This window comes from Doryrhamphus excisus, linkage group LG8, assembly GCF_037039965.1.
Source record: "Doryrhamphus excisus strain RoL-2023G ecotype Guam linkage group LG8, RoL_Dexc_Guam_v1.1, whole genome shotgun sequence".
Classification (NCBI taxonomy): Eukaryota; Metazoa; Chordata; class Actinopteri; order Syngnathiformes; family Syngnathidae; genus Doryrhamphus; species Doryrhamphus excisus.
This window is the reverse complement of record NC_136364.1, coordinates 19,835,510-19,853,133: the sequence shown is the minus strand read 5'-3', so window position 1 is coordinate 19,853,133 and position 17,624 is coordinate 19,835,510. Positions and strand designations below refer to the sequence as shown.

Sequence of the window (17,624 nt, the reverse complement as noted above, 5' to 3'; positions counted from 1 at the left end):
TGGCTGGCCACCAGTCCAGGGTGTACCCTGCCTCTCGCCCAAAGACAGCTGTGATAGGCTCCAGCACCCCCCGCAACCCTCGTGAGGAAAAAGCGGTAGAAAATGAATGAATGAATGAATGAGTCTCTCTTTACAATATGTCGACAGGTACAATTTTTAAAATTGTTATAAAAGTTTTATTTTGGGAAAAAAACAACCTAAATGATTAATTAATAAATTAAAAATTAATACATTTCAACATATATTCTTAAGATGAATGTGAGTGTGAATGGTTGTTTGTCTATATGTGCCCTGTGATTGGCTGGCCACCAGTCCAGCGTGTACCCCACCTCTTGCAAGAAGACAGCTGGGATAGGCTCCAGCACCCCTGCGACCCTCGTGAGGATAAGCAGTAGAAAATGAAATGAAATATATTTTTAAGAGGGAATGTGTAGAAGATTTTTAATATAAATGTTTAATATTGTATTTTTGGATGAATTGAACATGTGCACTTCATGAAGTATATGTTCCTTTTTGATGAGCAGACAGGAAGGTTCTTCCATGCACATAATCATGTAGAATGATGAATGGGAGGAACAAATGAATGGAGCATACAATAGTGTTGACAATGTTGCATTATGATAGTTATGGCCACGTTGTTCAGCGTGACTATCACTTGCTCCCCCCATGCACTTGTCCTCCCCGGGCTGTGTGGACCTGCAGCATACAGTCAGACCGTGGGGGGGGGGGGGGGGGGGGTCGTGTAGTTGTGTAGACCTCGGGATCACCAAGCAGTCACATGCTGCCGCAAACCGGGCACGGGATGCGGCTTATCTGCGGCAGGAACGCGCTGGAGCGCACAGGAATGAGGAATGAACATCACAGGATAGACCTGACCGCAGGGGCTCCTCTGGGAATCAGACCCTGCGTGTGTTTGTGCGTGTGAGAGACAGAGAGAGAGAGTGCTCGCTTTTCTTTTCTAAGAGTTATTCTATCAATTTGATCACATGATGAAGTTCGAAGTGCTCACACTGCTCTTGTTGTTCCTCCAAACAGACGCAAGAGGGCAGTGTGGTCCTAGGATCCTGAACATGACCCAAAGCAGGTCCAAAACATCACCCGAGTGACCCCTACTATGAGGAAAATCACAGTCAAAATACCACCACAGGTGAATTATCATATTTATGCATATATTCATATGCATGCAAAGCTTTCCAAAGTAAATATCTATCTATATGCAGTATCTAATATGATGGCTTAAATAACTGGCTTTGTGTTACTCCCATGTCTTTTTTTTGTAGAAAGCATAAAATATATATAAAACAAAACATAGGTACAATACCCATTCATATTTGCATGGTTATGTTGTCATCAAATATTTTATATTCTTCATTTTGTCCCACTTAGAGTGTGACTCTGATGGCTGAGTGACAACCCTGTAAATCAGCTGCGTGTCCATGGCAACCACTCTTATTTTGAAATCCCTTCGTGTAATTGATTTGCTGCCTGTGACACTGACTCTCTTGTGGTGGTGATTTGCAGAGGAAGGCGATTACACCCAAAATATATTGATATGTACTCCTGTACTCCACAGTAATATATTGGCAGTCATTACACACAAATATACAAACAATACCTTCGTTCCACAATAGTTCACTCATTCTTTCAGGATATATTATACATAAATATTGGAGTAAAATGGAAATGCCTATAACTCTCAATCTATTTTTCCGAGGATTTTCATTAATAATTTGTTCCAAAACTGAAATGGAAGACATTTTTCCCATATAGGAAATCCAATTAACCTATTCCAGAATTGTTAACACAAAAGACGTTTTTATAGTTTTACACATGCACAAAGCAACATTCATTCATTCGGGTGAGAGGCACTGTTACACCCTGGACTGGTGGCCAGCCAATCACAGGGCACATATAGACAAACAACCATTCACACTCACATTCATACCTATGGACAATTTGGAGTCGCCAATTAACCTAGCATGTTTTTGGAATGTGGGAGGAAACCGGAGAACATGCAAACTCCACACAGAGATGGCCGAGGGTGGAATTAAACTCTGCTCTCCTAGCTGTGAGGCCTGCGTGCTAACCACTTTCCGCCATGCAGCCCACAAAACAACAATAAATAATGTAAATACATACGACTGATGAACATTTAACGTTACTTTTACCGTCATTGAAGATGTGAGACAAAGACATAATGTGGCATCAAGATCAACGCTGATGCCACCTTCATGTTTTGCCATGAGTTAATTTCTTCAATTCAATAGTCTTTCTCACCTCAAGTCTCTGCTATTTTTTTTATTACAGCCGTAAAATGACCCATGATGGAGCCAAATAAACCAGCATTTTGATTAAAAAAAATGTAACTTTAGCAAGTAACTTTAATCATATGTGTATAAAATAAAAAGAAAAACTACAGAGTCAACCACTGATGATATTATAGACGTGTGATGGAGATGATTTTCTGTTTTCATGTATTAGCAAGCTTGTACAGTTAAATAAATACATTAAGAATACGGTTGGACTCACGCAGTACAGTCAGAAAACCTGTCATATGCAAAATTAACATTTACAAAATGTACATGTATCAAAATGAGCAGGATTTCATGTACCACAGGGCCCTATTGTTAAAAGATCTCAGAATACTACTACACATACTAGAACATACATCAACAAAATGTATATGCAAAAGTGTAATTTGTCTGTGATTTATACTCTCATACAGTATGTTTTCCATCACATCCTATTTATTCACGTTCAAACAAGCTAAAACGCTAAAAAGGAAGGGAACAAGAGAGAGCGATAGAGGTCAGACTTTGTACGGCTATCACTTCCTCCCAGCGTCCCCGCCGCCTGCGTGTGGGTTTGTGCGCCCATGTGCATGTCTATGCTCTTTTAATGGTCTACTAATCTCAAATGCATTTGGCTGGCAAATTAATCCAAGCCTTGTCATAGCCAAGCTCTAAAATCCCCTCTATCCCATATTACCCCTTCCCTGGTTCCCTCTCACTCTTTATCAGTCTCCATCTCCAGATGGTATCATGGAGGTAGGTGTGAGAGCTGGAGGCAGTGGGAGTGGGAGAGATGGAGAGAGGTTGGGTGGCCTGTGACGCCAATGGAGTCTCCTCATTGGAGAGGGAAAGAGCGAGCGGGAGGAGGATGGGTTCATTTGTTGCCATAGTGAAAAAGTAGATTAACCACAGCAAACAGTGATGCCATGATGGACGCATGAGGGATGTTGTTCTTCTCCAAGTCCACACACACACCTGTCCTGCAAGCCAAGGTATGCGTTCTACTCACTGAAGGCTCGTGTTGTGTCGTGTCATGGAATGTGTCTCGTTCCACGTGTTCCAATCACGTTTGGATTAGATTCTCTGTTTTTATTTCTTAATGGTTATGATTAAAAAGGGGGTGCAGGTAAACGGCTCGTTATTCCCGTGACCGCTATGACACTTTAAGCGCTATCGATCTATTCTCGCCACTGCATGCTTATCCAGCGTACAGTGTCACCTCGCATCATCAGTGAAGAGGGAGGCAGCATGCAAATTCACATGCAAAACAAAACTAAATATGCACTATTATGTACACTTTACTGTAATATATCGATTTTTTTTTCAGAGGAATTGATTTATTGGAAATAATACAAATATATATAAGGGATGCTCCTTACAGGCACATCATGAAATAGGTTTAAATTGCTAACGGAAAAGAGGAAAAGAGCAAAGACCATAGTACCCCTACTTGAAAAAAAAAATATATATATATTTAAAAAAAATGAAAAAAATTTTTTTTAATACTTGAAAAAAACAAATATATATATATATATATTTTAAAAAAACTTGAAAAAATGAAAAATAATTTTTTTTTTTAAACTTGAAAAAATGAAAAAAGAGGAAAAGGGCAAAGACCAAAGTACCCCTACTTATATATATATATATATATATATATATATTTAAAAAATAAAATTTTAATGAAAAAAATATATTTTTTTTTAAAAAAACTTGAAGTAGGGGTACTTTGGTCTTTTCCAAAAAAAAAAATATATATATATTTTTTTTCAAGTAGGGGTACTTTGGTCTTTGCTCTTTTCCTCTTTTCCATTTCCTCTTTTTTTCTTCATAAATAGTGTTAATACAATTTCTTTTTGAAATATTATGACTATTATCATAATATTTGGAATTGATCCAGATTTTCCCATATAACTTTGGCTCCAACCTAATTCTCCGAAGTGACAACTTTGTTTCTTTTAAAAATAACCTATTTTTTTATTCTTTACTGAAGTGACATTTTATTCCCCTCATGACATGACGAGTTTACTCCTGGAATATTGTTTTTTTTTTCCTTATTAGAATATTACTTTTTTTCTTGTAATATTTTGACTTTAAAATAAAAAAAAAAATTCTGTAGTTTTTTTTTTTTTTCAATTTTCCAACTATTTGAACTTTCTTCTTGGAAATCTTCATCTAGTATTTTTGACTTTAACCCCATAATATTTTGTCTTTATTATCGGAACATTATAACTTTTAACATGTTTGGCTGCATAGTGGACAAGTGGTTAGCATGTTGGCCACACAGTCAGGAGATCGCAAAGACCGTGTACTCCGTGTACTTCGGTTTCCTCCCAAATTCCAAAAAACATGCTAAATTAATTGTCGACTCCAAATTGTCCATAGGTATGAATGTGAGTGTGAATGGTTGTTTGTCTATATGTGCCCTGTGATTGGCTGGCCACCAGTCCAGGGTGTACCCCGCCTCTCGCCCGAAGACAGCTGGGATAGATACAGACTTCCATACATTTTATGTAAATCGTGTTTCTCAGCTTTTGTGTCTTAGTTGCTGTCACTTCCACCTTTTTGGGCCCCATGGCAGGTTATTTAGCAATGAGTCGGCATCGTTTTTCACTTCATTTTGACAAGTAGTAGTATCGGAAACTTGAGGTTTGAGTGTACTCTGTTCCGCCGGGTGTCTAAAAGACGCAGCCAACAGGAAGTGCTAGGAAGAGAGTAAATCAATAGAAGGAAAAGTGACACTTTTTATTCCACTATTTCATAATAAAGTGTTTATGTTAAACAAGCGTAAATACGCTTTACATTTTGTTGTTTATTTAGAATCCAAAGCCATACTAAAACAACTTTCGGGTGGGTTGAAGGTGGCGTGGAATGGCCCCTTCTTGAATATATGGGGGTCCCGGAATTCGGTGTTCCGCCCCTGTGTGTGTGTATATATGTGTGTGTGTGTGTGTGTAAGAGAGCAGCGTGTGAAGGAGAGGTGTTTGGAGAAAGGCTCAGGTGTGCGTGACCGGAAAACCGGAGAGGAAGCGGCGGCAGATGCAGCTGTGGCGTGTTTGACATTGAACTGTGCGCCATCGCACATATCGGTTCCCTTCCCGTGATTGCTAAATTGCGACCTAATTATCAAGCGGAGCCTGACGAAGGAGGTAAGACTCGCAGCCTCGGCGCTAATACGAGCGTGGAGCGGAATCGGAGTCGTGTCCGAATTTGAAATACTTTAATATCCTCTTCGTGAATTGTAATGAATATAGAAGGAATACGCAAAGAAGTGATTGAGAGTAACATCCGGTTGCATGTGATGTATCCTGTTGTGATATCATCGTAATGTTAGAATAGAACAATGCAATTTATTGCATTCATGTGCATTTAATTTGATGTTGTGCATTAAAAAAAAAATAGCGCAAGTGAGGAAGCAGAATGCTCGCTCCCATTGCGGCTTGCGGGCGCATCGCTGCACCAGGCGTCTTTATGACTGACAAGCATCTACGACGCCTTTTGATGAGTTGTTAATCACCTTTAAAAATGTGAGTGAAATACTAATAACTAGTACAATATGTGGTAAATTGTACATAAAGTCATTTAAGATGAGGTTTTGAAAGGTGGACTTGATGATCCATCCAGCTGCAGTCAGTCATTGTAAACGTAAAGTATCCACGCTGCTGACTGGAAACAATGACTCCACATGTGGCCTGAGTCTTTCTTTCTATCATTCCCGTGGGTGCAGTCCACGGTATCCTTGCAGTCCCCAGCTGTGTGTGTGTGTGTGTTTTTTTTTTACAGTGCCATATTTCTTGGTTCAGTGTTAAGGTGAAGGTATTGACTTTGCCACTCCTGTGGTGTCCAAAGAAACAGATGGTGCCCTTTTTACAGTTTGATCAATCCTTTCATGATCAACTTTTAATAATTCCATTTTCACATCTCATTTGAAAGATAATTAGCTGGAGCAGGAAAGGGCAAATTTGTCACTGAGTTTGATCTGACATTGGAAAAAAAAATACTATTGACATTTAAGCAGGTTTCGATCATAATTACGCTGTGGAGACTTTGATTTGATTTGTCTGTGAAGGTCGCGGGTAAGCTGGAGCCTATCCCAGCTGTCTTCGGGCGACTGGTGGCCAGCCAATCACAGGGCACATATAGACAAACAACCATTCACACTCACATTCATACCTATGGACAATTTGGAGTCGCTAATTAACCTAGCATGTTTTTGGAATGTGGGAGGAAACCGGAGTACCCGGAGAAAACCCGGGGAGAACATGCAAACTCCACAAAGAGATGGCCAAGGGTGGAATTGAACTCGGGTCTCCTAGCTGTGAGGCCTGCGTGCTAACCACCATTAGTGGTGTGTCGGTCATGAACGAACGGGTCAAAAGAACTAGTTATTTTTTGTGAACGGAATGAACAAGGTCACCGCCACTAAAATACCCGTTCAGTCCGTTCAGTTGCAGATGCTTTTTTGGAGAGTCAGTTCACCAGAATGATCCGGTTCACTGAAATGAACAGTTTTGCCCATCACTAGCACATATAGACAAACAACCATTCACACTCACATTCATACCTATGGACTATACCTATGGATTTGGAGTCGCTAATTAACCTAGCATGTTTTTGGAATGTGGGAGGAAACCGGAGTACCCGGAGAAAACCCGGAGAGAACATGCTAACTCCATACAGAGATGCCCAAGCAGGGATCCACTAGTCCACCATTCAGCCGCCGTTGTGATGCACATGACATATATACCTTTATTATGAATATGTTACAGGTGGCACGGTGATCGAGTGGTTAGCACGCAGACCTCACAGCAACCAGGGTTCAATTCCACCCTCGGCCATCTCTGTGTGGTGTTTGCATGTTCTCCCCGTGCATGTGTGGGTTTTCTCCGGGTACTCCGGTTTCCTCCCACATTCCAAAAACATGCTAGGTTAATTAGCGACTCCAAATTGTCCATAGGTATGAATGTGAGTGTGAATGGTTGTTTGTCTATATGTGCCCTGTGATTGGCTGTCCACCAGTCCACCTCGCCCAAAGACAGCTGGGATAGGCCCCAGCACCCCCGCGACCCTTGTGAGGAAAAAGCGGTAGAAAATGAATGAATATGTTATTAGATAATTTAATATGATTGATTCACAATTACAGACACATGCTATTTATATTATTATTATTATTATTTATATTATTGTTATTTATATTCTGAACAAATTGTTCCCCTAGTGAAACTAATCCGGGGCAACATTTTATGTTCACGACTGGTCAAAAGTTTCAAAACATTCCAATTGCTTTGGAGGAAAACGATACATTTTTAAGTGTTACAGTGGTCAGTCGCTTTGCATTGTTAAATCCCGTTTTTCTTGCCATTTTTGTAGCAATAAATTACTTCCCACTATGGTACGATGGTAGTATCATCATGTGTTCCTAAACACTACTTTTATGCAGACAGATGAGGTAGTAAGTACTCCAGAACTTGATCCAGAACACCTTGATTTCACACCTTACTCTTTACACCATTTTTAACTATTCATTGGAATTTAATGACTTGAATTTTAATAAATAAATAAGTGGAAAAGTTTTGACCGGTAGTGTAACATTTTCAGCTGTCATACAATAAAGCATATAGGAAATAGATATTTTCCATTATGCCACCATTATCTCCGATTTCTTTCTAGTTCTATAGTTATCATCACGCTTTTTGTCTGGCATCACTCCTGTGTGTGACATCACACAAAAGCCCGAGAAAGAACAAAACACACCTGTGGAGGGAATTGTTTGGATGCTCTCATGCGACGACGAGCGTGACTGTGGTTCAATCTCTGTTTTTATTTCAGTGGGCCGCCCTTTCGGGGGTGGTTTGAATTTAAATGTTCTACGGTAATTCATGTATCAATCCAGATCAATGAACCTGATGAAGCGGCGACTTGTTGCAGAATTCAAGGAAAGGGCAAGCAATTAATGATGAAAAAAAAAGAGGGATGTACTTTTTTGGTGCTTATGTACAAAAATATGGAGCATTATTATGCTTGCAATAGAAAATAATGTGCATTCTATTTAACACATTTGTGTTGTATATTCGTGTTCCTGGGGCTTTCAATGCAAACGGTAAATGTTGTTCATTCACATATGAAGGTAGTCAATATACTGCAGTATAAAAAGATGACTTGTATTACATAGAACTCCCTGATAAGTACACACTTGAATGGGCAGATTGTAAAAGTCATAAACCTGAGAGAGAATACTGATCCTTATCCCTTGTGCGATTTTGTGTGTGCTCATCTGTATACAATAGAAAAGAATAAGTCTTTATCAGTCCCGCCATGGAGAAATGCAGCTCCGTGTGGGACACAGTATGTCTTCCACTTCTGTTCTTATGAAAAAAATATGAAAGGAGTCAACGTCTCTTAGTGTTTTAGTCATAATTAATTTCTCTTCCATCCAGCCATGTCTTCTACATTACATACGTTTCTCTCACACCAACTACCCTCATGTCCTCCTTCACGGCATCCATAAACCTCCTCTTTGGTCTTCCTCTATGCCTCCTACCTGTCACTATCTTCTCTGGACATGTCCAAACCATCTCAGTCCGGCCTCTTTGACTTTATCTCCAAGGCCTCTAACATGTAATGTCGCTCTGATGTACTCTTTCCTGATCCTATCCATCCTGGTCACTCCCAAAGTGAAGCTTTTTTGATAACTATAATATAAACTATCTAACTAAATAATAAACTATAATGTTGCTCTGATGTACTCGTTCCTGATCCTATCCATCCTGGTCACTCCCAAAGTGAAGCTTTTTTGATAATAACTATAATATAAACTATCTATATTATAAACTATCTAACTAAATAATAAACTATACTATTGCTCTGATGTACTCTTTCCTGATCCTGTCCATCCTGGTCACTCCCAATGAGAACCTGAGCATCCTCATCTCTGCTTCCTCCAGTTTTTTGATAATAACTATAATATAAACTATCTATAATATCTATAATTTCAACTATCTAACTAGATAATAAACTATAATGTCGCTCTGATGTACTCTTTCCTGATCCTGTCCATACTGGTCACTCCCAATGAGAACCTCAAAATCCTCATCTCTGTTTCCTCCAGTTCTTTGATAATAACTATAATATAAACTATCTATAATATAAACTATCTAACTAGATAATAAACTATAATGTCGCTCTGATGTACTCTTTCCTGATCCTGTCCATCCTGGTCACTCCCAATGAGAACCTCAGCATCCTCATCTCTGCTTCCTCCAGTTCTTTGATAATAACTATAGTATAAACTATTTATAATATAAACAATCTAACTAGATAATAAACTATAATGTCGCTCTGATGTACTCTTTCCTGATCCTATCCATCCTGGTCACTCCGAATGAGAATCTCAGAATCCTCATCTCTGCTTCCTCCAGTTTTTTGATAATAACTACAATATAAACTATCTAACTAGATAATAAACTATAATGTCGCTCTGATGTACTCTTTCCTGATCCTGTCCATCCTGGTCACTCCCAATGAGAATCTCAGAATCCACATCTCTGCTTCCTCCAGTTCTTTGATAACTATAATATAAACTATGTATAATATCTATAATATTAACTATCTAACTAGATAATAAAATATAATGTCGCTCTGATGTACTCTTTCCTGATCCCATCCATCCTGGTCACTCCCAATGAGAACCTCAGCATCCTCATCTCTGCTTCCTCCAGTTCTTTGATAATAACTGTAATATAAACTATCTATAATATCTATAATATAAACAATCTAACTAGATAATAAACTATAATGTCGCTCTGATGTACTCTTTCCTGATCCTATCCATCCTGGTCACTCCCAATGAGAATCTCAGAATCCTCATCTCTGCTTCCTCCAGTTTTTTGATAAGAACTATAATATAAACTATCTAACTAGATAATAAACTATAATGTCGCTCTGATGTACTCTTTCCTGATCCTATCCATCCTGGTCACTCCCAATGAGAACCTCAGCATCCTCATCTCTGCTTCCTGTCTTTTCTTTAGTGGCACTGTCTCTAGACCAAACAACATGGCTGGTCCCACACACTTACCAAACATCTAAAATGTATCGACACTTACTGCTCATGAATGATCATATAAGATTGAACACATTTCTGACAATTTGTGGGCCATGATTATGAATAAACGTTGACTGTACATTTGCAACGCATTGTCTTATAGTGGCCTAAATTAAAACACGTTGGAGTTTACCATCTCCAATCAGGTTTGCGTGTATTTTGATATAAAATACCCCAATAATTGTGCCACCTGAATGTTTACTAAGTTACTGCTTTTGGACCAATCAAAACACTTCCTTAACCATGTACACGGATGATGTGTGACTATGTTGCTGTCTAAAATTCATTTTCCAGGCTTTTGTATCGCTGTTGTGTATGTAGTCTGAATAGATTTAGAAATGCCTAATGGTGTGAACGAGATGTTTGTTTGGGAATAGAGGATTTGATTTTCTCCTCCATTCAGCGCCAAGCGAGGCCTACGCAACAAGACAGAAGGTGATAGAGAGACCCAGTGTGTATAGTGCTGCGTTTGTGTGTGTGCTTAGCGTCAAAATGAAACACTAGTAGTTTGTCTTCAGTGTGTAGGTTTGTGTAGCTGTGTGTGTGTGTGTGTGTGTCAGAAAGGGAGACGTCGGAGAAGGAAGTGTTCGGTGGGACTTGTTCATTATTGGAGCAGCAGTTAGCCGAGCTGCCATCCTAACATCGTCATCTTAATTACATTGAGTGAGACTTCTTCTCCCTTGTCATCGTTTTGGAATTTTTTATTTTTTTGGCATATCTGTAGCACTCACTCTTTGTCAGTATGGATTCCCATCTCTCCTTTCTTGACCTTGGTGTATCTTTTACTGTTGTACTTTGTTTCCGAGGAAAGCATTGGTGCTCATGCACACTTTTATTTTATGTATACTTTAAAACTATTAGTTGTAGATTAAATGAAAATGTAATGGTTGCAATTATTACAGAATGGAAAAAGCCATCTATCCATCTTCTATGCTGTTTACCTTCATTACTGTCAAGGGGGTATGCTGTAGCCTATCCAGTAGGCGGAGGCGGGGTAGACCCTGGCCTGGTCACCAGTCAATCACATCAAGCCACCGTGCGGCCCATGATGGAAGTATCCATATTAGGATATTGTGAAAAAAATGACACAAAGTAACAACAGTAATTGCATTCTTGAAAATGATTTGCAGTGGGGGTCATTATGGATTATTATTATTATTATGCTTTTTGCTGTTATCTTCCATGTCCGTACCTATGCTGTGCGTTAATATGTGTAGGAAGCGCCGCACCTTCTGTTTTCATTTTAACAAACACAAAGTGCAAGAAAGTAGGCTATAGATATGGGGCCAAATTACTCTAACCTGAATAAAACGGCATTATGTTAATTATGTATTGATAATGGTAATGGTTTTATTTCATTTGAACATGCATCAGATTACAATTGAGTGCATCCCATAATCAGTTCACAGTTCCACATGTCCGAAAGGAGTAGGAAGAAGCAAAGCTTATTAAATCCTACCCCTCCATATGGTACTTTTACAATCAGTAACTGTTACATTTGTTCACTTCCTGCTTTCCAAATATAGTTTAAGTTGTTTTTATTTTTTTATTTTTTTAATTTACATTTTTTTAAAATATTAAAAAAAAAATTAAATTTTTTTTTTTTTTTTAAATTTTCTAATTTAAATATTTATTTTATTTTAATATTTAAATTTTTTAATTTAATTTTTAAATTTTTTGTCACATATCAAAATACAAGGTGATATGACCATACATCAACTGCTTGTATTGTTTCTTGAATTGGCTCATCGTTGTGCATTGTTTGAGGGTCTTACTCAATCCATTCCATAGTTTGATTCCACATACTGAAATGCTATGGCTTTTTTAACGTGGGCCTAGCATATTAGTGTTTCAAATTTAGTTCCTGTTTTTACTGTTTTTAGTTCCTGTTTGATGTCTAAAAATCATATAGTATCCAGTCATCACAAGTACAAGGCTTTATTTGCTTGTATTTTTCATTAACTTAACATTGCAGTTGGGTTTTTACCTGTTTTTATGAAGTGCACCTGAACTCACCTGCCAGGTATGCTATAGTCAGTCATATTAAGAACTATTTATTTGCCTTCAAACATTCAGATTTTTGTTTTGTAACATGAAAGTGTTATGAATTAATTACATGTGGTGTGTGTGTGTGTGTGTGTGTGTGTGTGTGGTGATGCTTCTGTGTCCTGCTCCAGCTGTGAGATGTGACACCCCCCCCCCCCCTCCCCTCCGCCTTGTCCTTGCAGGTTTATGTGAACATGTCTCTCTGTCATCACTTACTTTGGACACCAACTCTGCCTTTCAACGAGTGCAACCTGGACTTGGATCAGCTACTGAGACTCAGTCAAGGTTCCCTGTTAAATTTCCCACTGCTGCACCCGTCTCACCACTTGCACCGACGGTCCCACTTTGAAATCTGAAAAGTCTGAAGAAAGGAATCCTTTTGCTATGGCCAGCAAAATAATTTCCAGGACAAGTTACCTGTGATTACGTCTTTTTACGTCACCTTCGCCTCACTAAACGGACCAAGATGATGCTGTGGCTCCTGCTCCTTTTCGTTTTGGTGACACCTGACCAAAGCGACTCCGCCCAGTCCAATGAACGGCGAGTCGTCGCCCATATTCCCGGGGACATCATCATTGGAGCGCTTTTCTCTGTGCATCATCAGCCTCCTGCAGACAAGGTTAGTTTTTTTTTTTTGACTCTGTGTGGATGACACCTGATCCTCATCTTCTCCGTCCAGGTCCACGAACGTAAGTGCGGTGCTGTCCGAGAGCAGTATGGCATCCAAAGGGTGGAGGCGATGATGCATACGCTGGACCGCATCAACGCAGACCCCCACATCCTTCCCAACATCACTCTCGGATGTGAGATCCGCGACTCCTGTTGGCACTCCGCTGTTGCTCTGGAGCAGAGTATCGAGTTCATTCGGGATTCGTTGGTGTCCTCTGATGAGGCAGAGGAGTGGGGTGGAGGAAGCCCCTGGGGGGGCGGAGGAGGAGGGGGTGCGTCGATGAAGTGTGCAGACCCCTCTGCCACTCCCATGCGAGGGAAAAAACCCATTGTGGGTTTAATTGGGCCGGGTTCGAGCTCAGTGGCCATCCAAGTCCAAAATCTTCTGCAGCTCTTCAACATACCACAAATTGCCTACTCTGCCACTAGCATGGATCTTAGCGATAAGGTGAGACAGAATAGGAATTTAAATGCACTTTATGCTTTATTGTTTCTAAATATTTACCCCGTTTCTCTTTCAGAGTCTGTACAAGTACTTCATGCGGGTGGTGCCGTCAGACGCCCAGCAGGCAAGGGCTATGGTCGACATCGTCAAGAGATACAACTGGAGCTATGTTTCTGCCATAAACACTGAAGGTACCACACAACTTTAATATTGTACCCACAAAAGACACACAGAAATACTGCAATTATTGCTTCCTGATCCTATCCATCCTGGTCACTCCCAAAGTGAACCTCAGAATCCTCATCTCTGCTTCCTCCAGTTCTTTGATAATAACTATAATTAAATTATAACTACTACTACTAATAATAACAACTTTAATAATGATAATAATAATACTATAGGGTAACATGATGTAGGGTGACCAGTTTTTACGTCCTGTGGTGAAATGAGGAATAAGTATTCGTATGTAAGGAAAAATTTAAACACCAACCTCCCTGTGATCTCCAACTCCTCTAACATGTAATGTCGCTCTGATGTACTCTTCCCCGATCCTATCCATCCTGGTCACTCCTAATGAGAACCTGTTTTTTCACTGTCTCTCCTCTGGACATGTCCCAACCATCTCAGTCTGGCCTCTCTGACTTTATCTCCAAGGCCTCTAACATGTAATGTACCTTTGATGTACTCATTCCTGATCCTATCCATCCTGGTCACTCCCAATGAGAACCTCAGGATCCACATCTCTGCTACCTCCAGTTCTTTGGTCATAATTAATTCATTCATTTTCTACCACTTATCTTCACGAGGGTGCTGGAGCCTATTCCAGCTGTCTTCGAGCGAGAGGCAGAGTACACCCTGGACTGGTGGCCAGCCAATCACAGGGCACATATAGACAAACAACCATTCACACTCACATTCATACCTATGGACAATTTAGAATCGCTAATTAACCTAGCATGTTTTTTTGGGAGGAAACCGGAGTACCCGGAAAAAAACCCATGCATGCACAGACATAGCCGAGGGTGCAATTGAACTCGGGTCTCCTAGCTGTGAGGCCTGTGTGCTCACCACTCATCCGCCGTGCAGCCACAAACCAAAACAAATAACACAAAGTAGATAAGGATATGTTACTTGATGTAGCAAAGTAAAAAATACTAAAGTAAACACTATTTTGCAGTAAAGTTTTTCATGATCCAAAAAGTGACGTAAATAAATGTAATGGCGTAAATATAGCACGTTACCACGCACACTCCTGCATTTAATATACTGTACATATGTTTTATATTCCAACCTATTAGACGATGACATTTTTGATTTGCTAGGTTATGAGCTTCATGTCGAAAATCTATGTATTACTTGGCATTATCTACTTAGCCATTAGTAATAAAGTACTGAATTCTCAGTATTATAAATTTTCACTGGCACTTTCAGTATGTCTCTCTATATGAATAAATAACTCATTTTGATATATGAACATATCATGTGATCATGTAGTGCCTTGAGTAATGGCATGATGTCCCGCCTCTCATGCTGTTATTGACGGGCTTATTCCGTGTCCTCAAATACTCTTTCTTTCTGCCGTATTCATTCATACATCTGAGGACCTTTTACTGTACGTCGCTTCGGATCGTAGCAACGCATTTCCTTTCTGCTATCTCCCGTGTCGTGCGGCGTTTCAGAGGTGGCTTTTGTCTGAGGGGACTTGTTGGGTGCAACGAAGCCAATGTACTGATTTTTGTAGCACGTTTGACCTTGCAACAGATCTTCAAGGTCGGGTACTGCTTTCTCATACGCAATGACTGTAAGAGGGAGGGTAGGAGAGAGAAGATGGCAGGAATTAGAACGGGGAAAGGAAAATGAGGTAGAGAAGCAGTCCGGGGGGGGGGGGGGGGGGGGTATTGGATGGGCGTATGGAAGTAAAAAGGAAGAGGAGGCAGAAAGGGAAAATGGGAAAAAGCAATGATACTAATGGTGTGTGTGTGTGTGTGTGTGTGTGTGAATGGAGTGCCTGGGATAGATAAGAGCGTATACAGGAAGTGGAAACTGGGGAGGAAGAAAGATGAGGTGGGGGTGGTGATTTCCACACTCATTAATTTCCAGCATTAATGTAGCATCTGGATGAAAGATGATAGACGCTCATATGCAAGAAAGTGACTCATACACTTAAGGTTACAATGACCATTTAATGGTGGCGGTGTTAACGTCCTGCTAGTATTTATTTCATACAGGATTAGACCATGATTCATATGACACTATTTTATATCTTACAATAACAGTTAATGTTGGGTAGTAATGAGTTCATTGAGTAGAAATTAAGTAGTCGTTTGATTCCCGCAAAGATGAGAAAAAAGGCAAATCATAACAAAATTGACACATATAGGTACGCCAAATACATGCTACAGTATTATCCATCCATACATTTGTGGTTGTGATGGAATGCTGGAGCCTATCCCAGGCGGGGTACACCCTGGACTGGTCGCCAGCCAATCACAGGGCACATATAGACAAACAACCATTCACACTCACATTCATACCTATGGACAATTTGGAGTCGCCAATTAACCTAGCATGCATGCATGTACGGAATTAGATCTAATCCAGGGGTCTCAAACATGCGGCCCGCGGGCCTAATGTGGCCCGCAGGACGCTAGTTTGAGGCCCCCGCCTTGATATGAAAGTTTAATGTTAGTGCTGCCCGCGCAAGTTTGATATGGATGCTGTATGGTATCATGTACCCAGAAAAAATTATTACGTTTGATTAATGTTCATGTTAAAGGTTAAATAACTGTTAATAGTTATCCTCCCTATCCGTGTGGAAGTGGTAAGTTTTTGGCTATTTAAGTTTAAAGGAAATAACTTGAAGGCTACCGTTTAGGTCGCTAGCTCTCTAGTTTAGCGAGTTAGCATGTGTCTCAAGACCCTGCAGTTGCGCAATATGTTGTAAATAAAAAGAGTATAAATGTGACTATAGTCGTGTTTTGTCATGTCTACAGGGCTCTAATAATGCTTTGTGAATTTTAATCTGAAAAAAATCATTTGTCTACCCACCAACTATATGTGGTTTCTTAAGTTTTTATTATTTGTCGTTTTATTATTATTATTATATTTATTTATTACTGATTTATTCTTGATTTATTTATTTTTCATCTTATTTTGTGTAGAAAAATAAAAATTAAGATATTTGAGAACAGTGGAATGTTTTATCAGAACTTTTATTGTAGAAAATCGGAACCAAAGCCAAGTTTATTCGCGTTTTTAATAAATGCGTTTTTTTTTTTTTTTGAAAACCTGATGCGGCCCAGCCTCGCCCAGACCCTAGCTCCAGTGGCCCCCAAGTAAATTGAGTTTGAGACCCCTGATCTAATCTATTAGAGATTAAACAAAAGTCAAACAAGACTCAAGCTCAAAATTCAGCTTGACTGGAAGTTTTTATTCCAAATCTTACAGCCCTACTTTTAAGATGATGCACATGTTGCCATAGAAACTGTACTCATCAAAATATTCACTATTTTTAGTGCCCTTTCATGCCATGCAGAACTCTGTGTCTGTGCAACCGGTTGCATTTTGATTCTACTGCTTATTTCTACAGAAGGGTATTATTATTGATGTCCACTATTGAATTCAGTCTCATGTATTCCTTTCTGTCCTTGGCCCAATTCACTTTATTGATACGAAATTTAACAAAGTGTCACCCAAGTGATCTCGCAGTAACCGATCAATTTCTCGATAAATGAAGTTGTCAACCTTCTCGCCACCTTCTGTTTTTCTACTTATTTGCTTTGATTCAGACGCAGTGAGACTTTGATCTCTGTTTTACGCCACGCTACATAAATGTGTTGCGTTCGGATGCAGACCGGTATTTTCCATACATAATAATCCTGCGTTTATTACAGTCAATTGGTTCCTGACCCAACTGTGATAAGTGAATTTCCATGAAGTAGGATTAATTTATTCGTTCATTCATTCATTTTTTACCGCTTATCCTCATGAGGGTCGCAGGGGGTGCTGGAGCCTATCCCAGCTGTCTTCAGGCGAGAAGCGGGGTACACCCTGGAGTGGTCAGCCAGCCAAT

The 17,624-nt window shown here is 39.7% G+C and overlaps 1 protein-coding gene across 3 annotated transcripts in view; it reads left to right on the top strand.

Annotated features, from left to right (window-relative positions):
• Positions 1–2,751: 2,751 nt before the first annotated feature.
• grm5b (glutamate receptor, metabotropic 5b) overlaps positions 2,752–17,624 on the top strand; it is a 60,025-nt gene continuing 45,152 nt past the window's right edge. For 2 of the 3 annotated variants that reach the window (XM_058079457.2, XM_058079455.2), the window contains exons 1-4: positions 4,878–5,437; positions 12,621–13,057; positions 13,118–13,555; positions 13,629–13,743. In XM_058079457.2, coding sequence (XP_057935440.2) covers positions 12,905–13,057; positions 13,118–13,555; positions 13,629–13,743 — 706 coding nt within the window. In that variant the 5' untranslated portion in view covers positions 4,878–5,437; positions 12,621–12,904. Of the gene's footprint in view, positions 3,284–4,877; positions 5,438–12,620; positions 13,058–13,117; positions 13,556–13,628; positions 13,744–17,624 lie in introns of those variants that run through there. The other variant, XM_058079456.2, reaches the window with a different exon arrangement.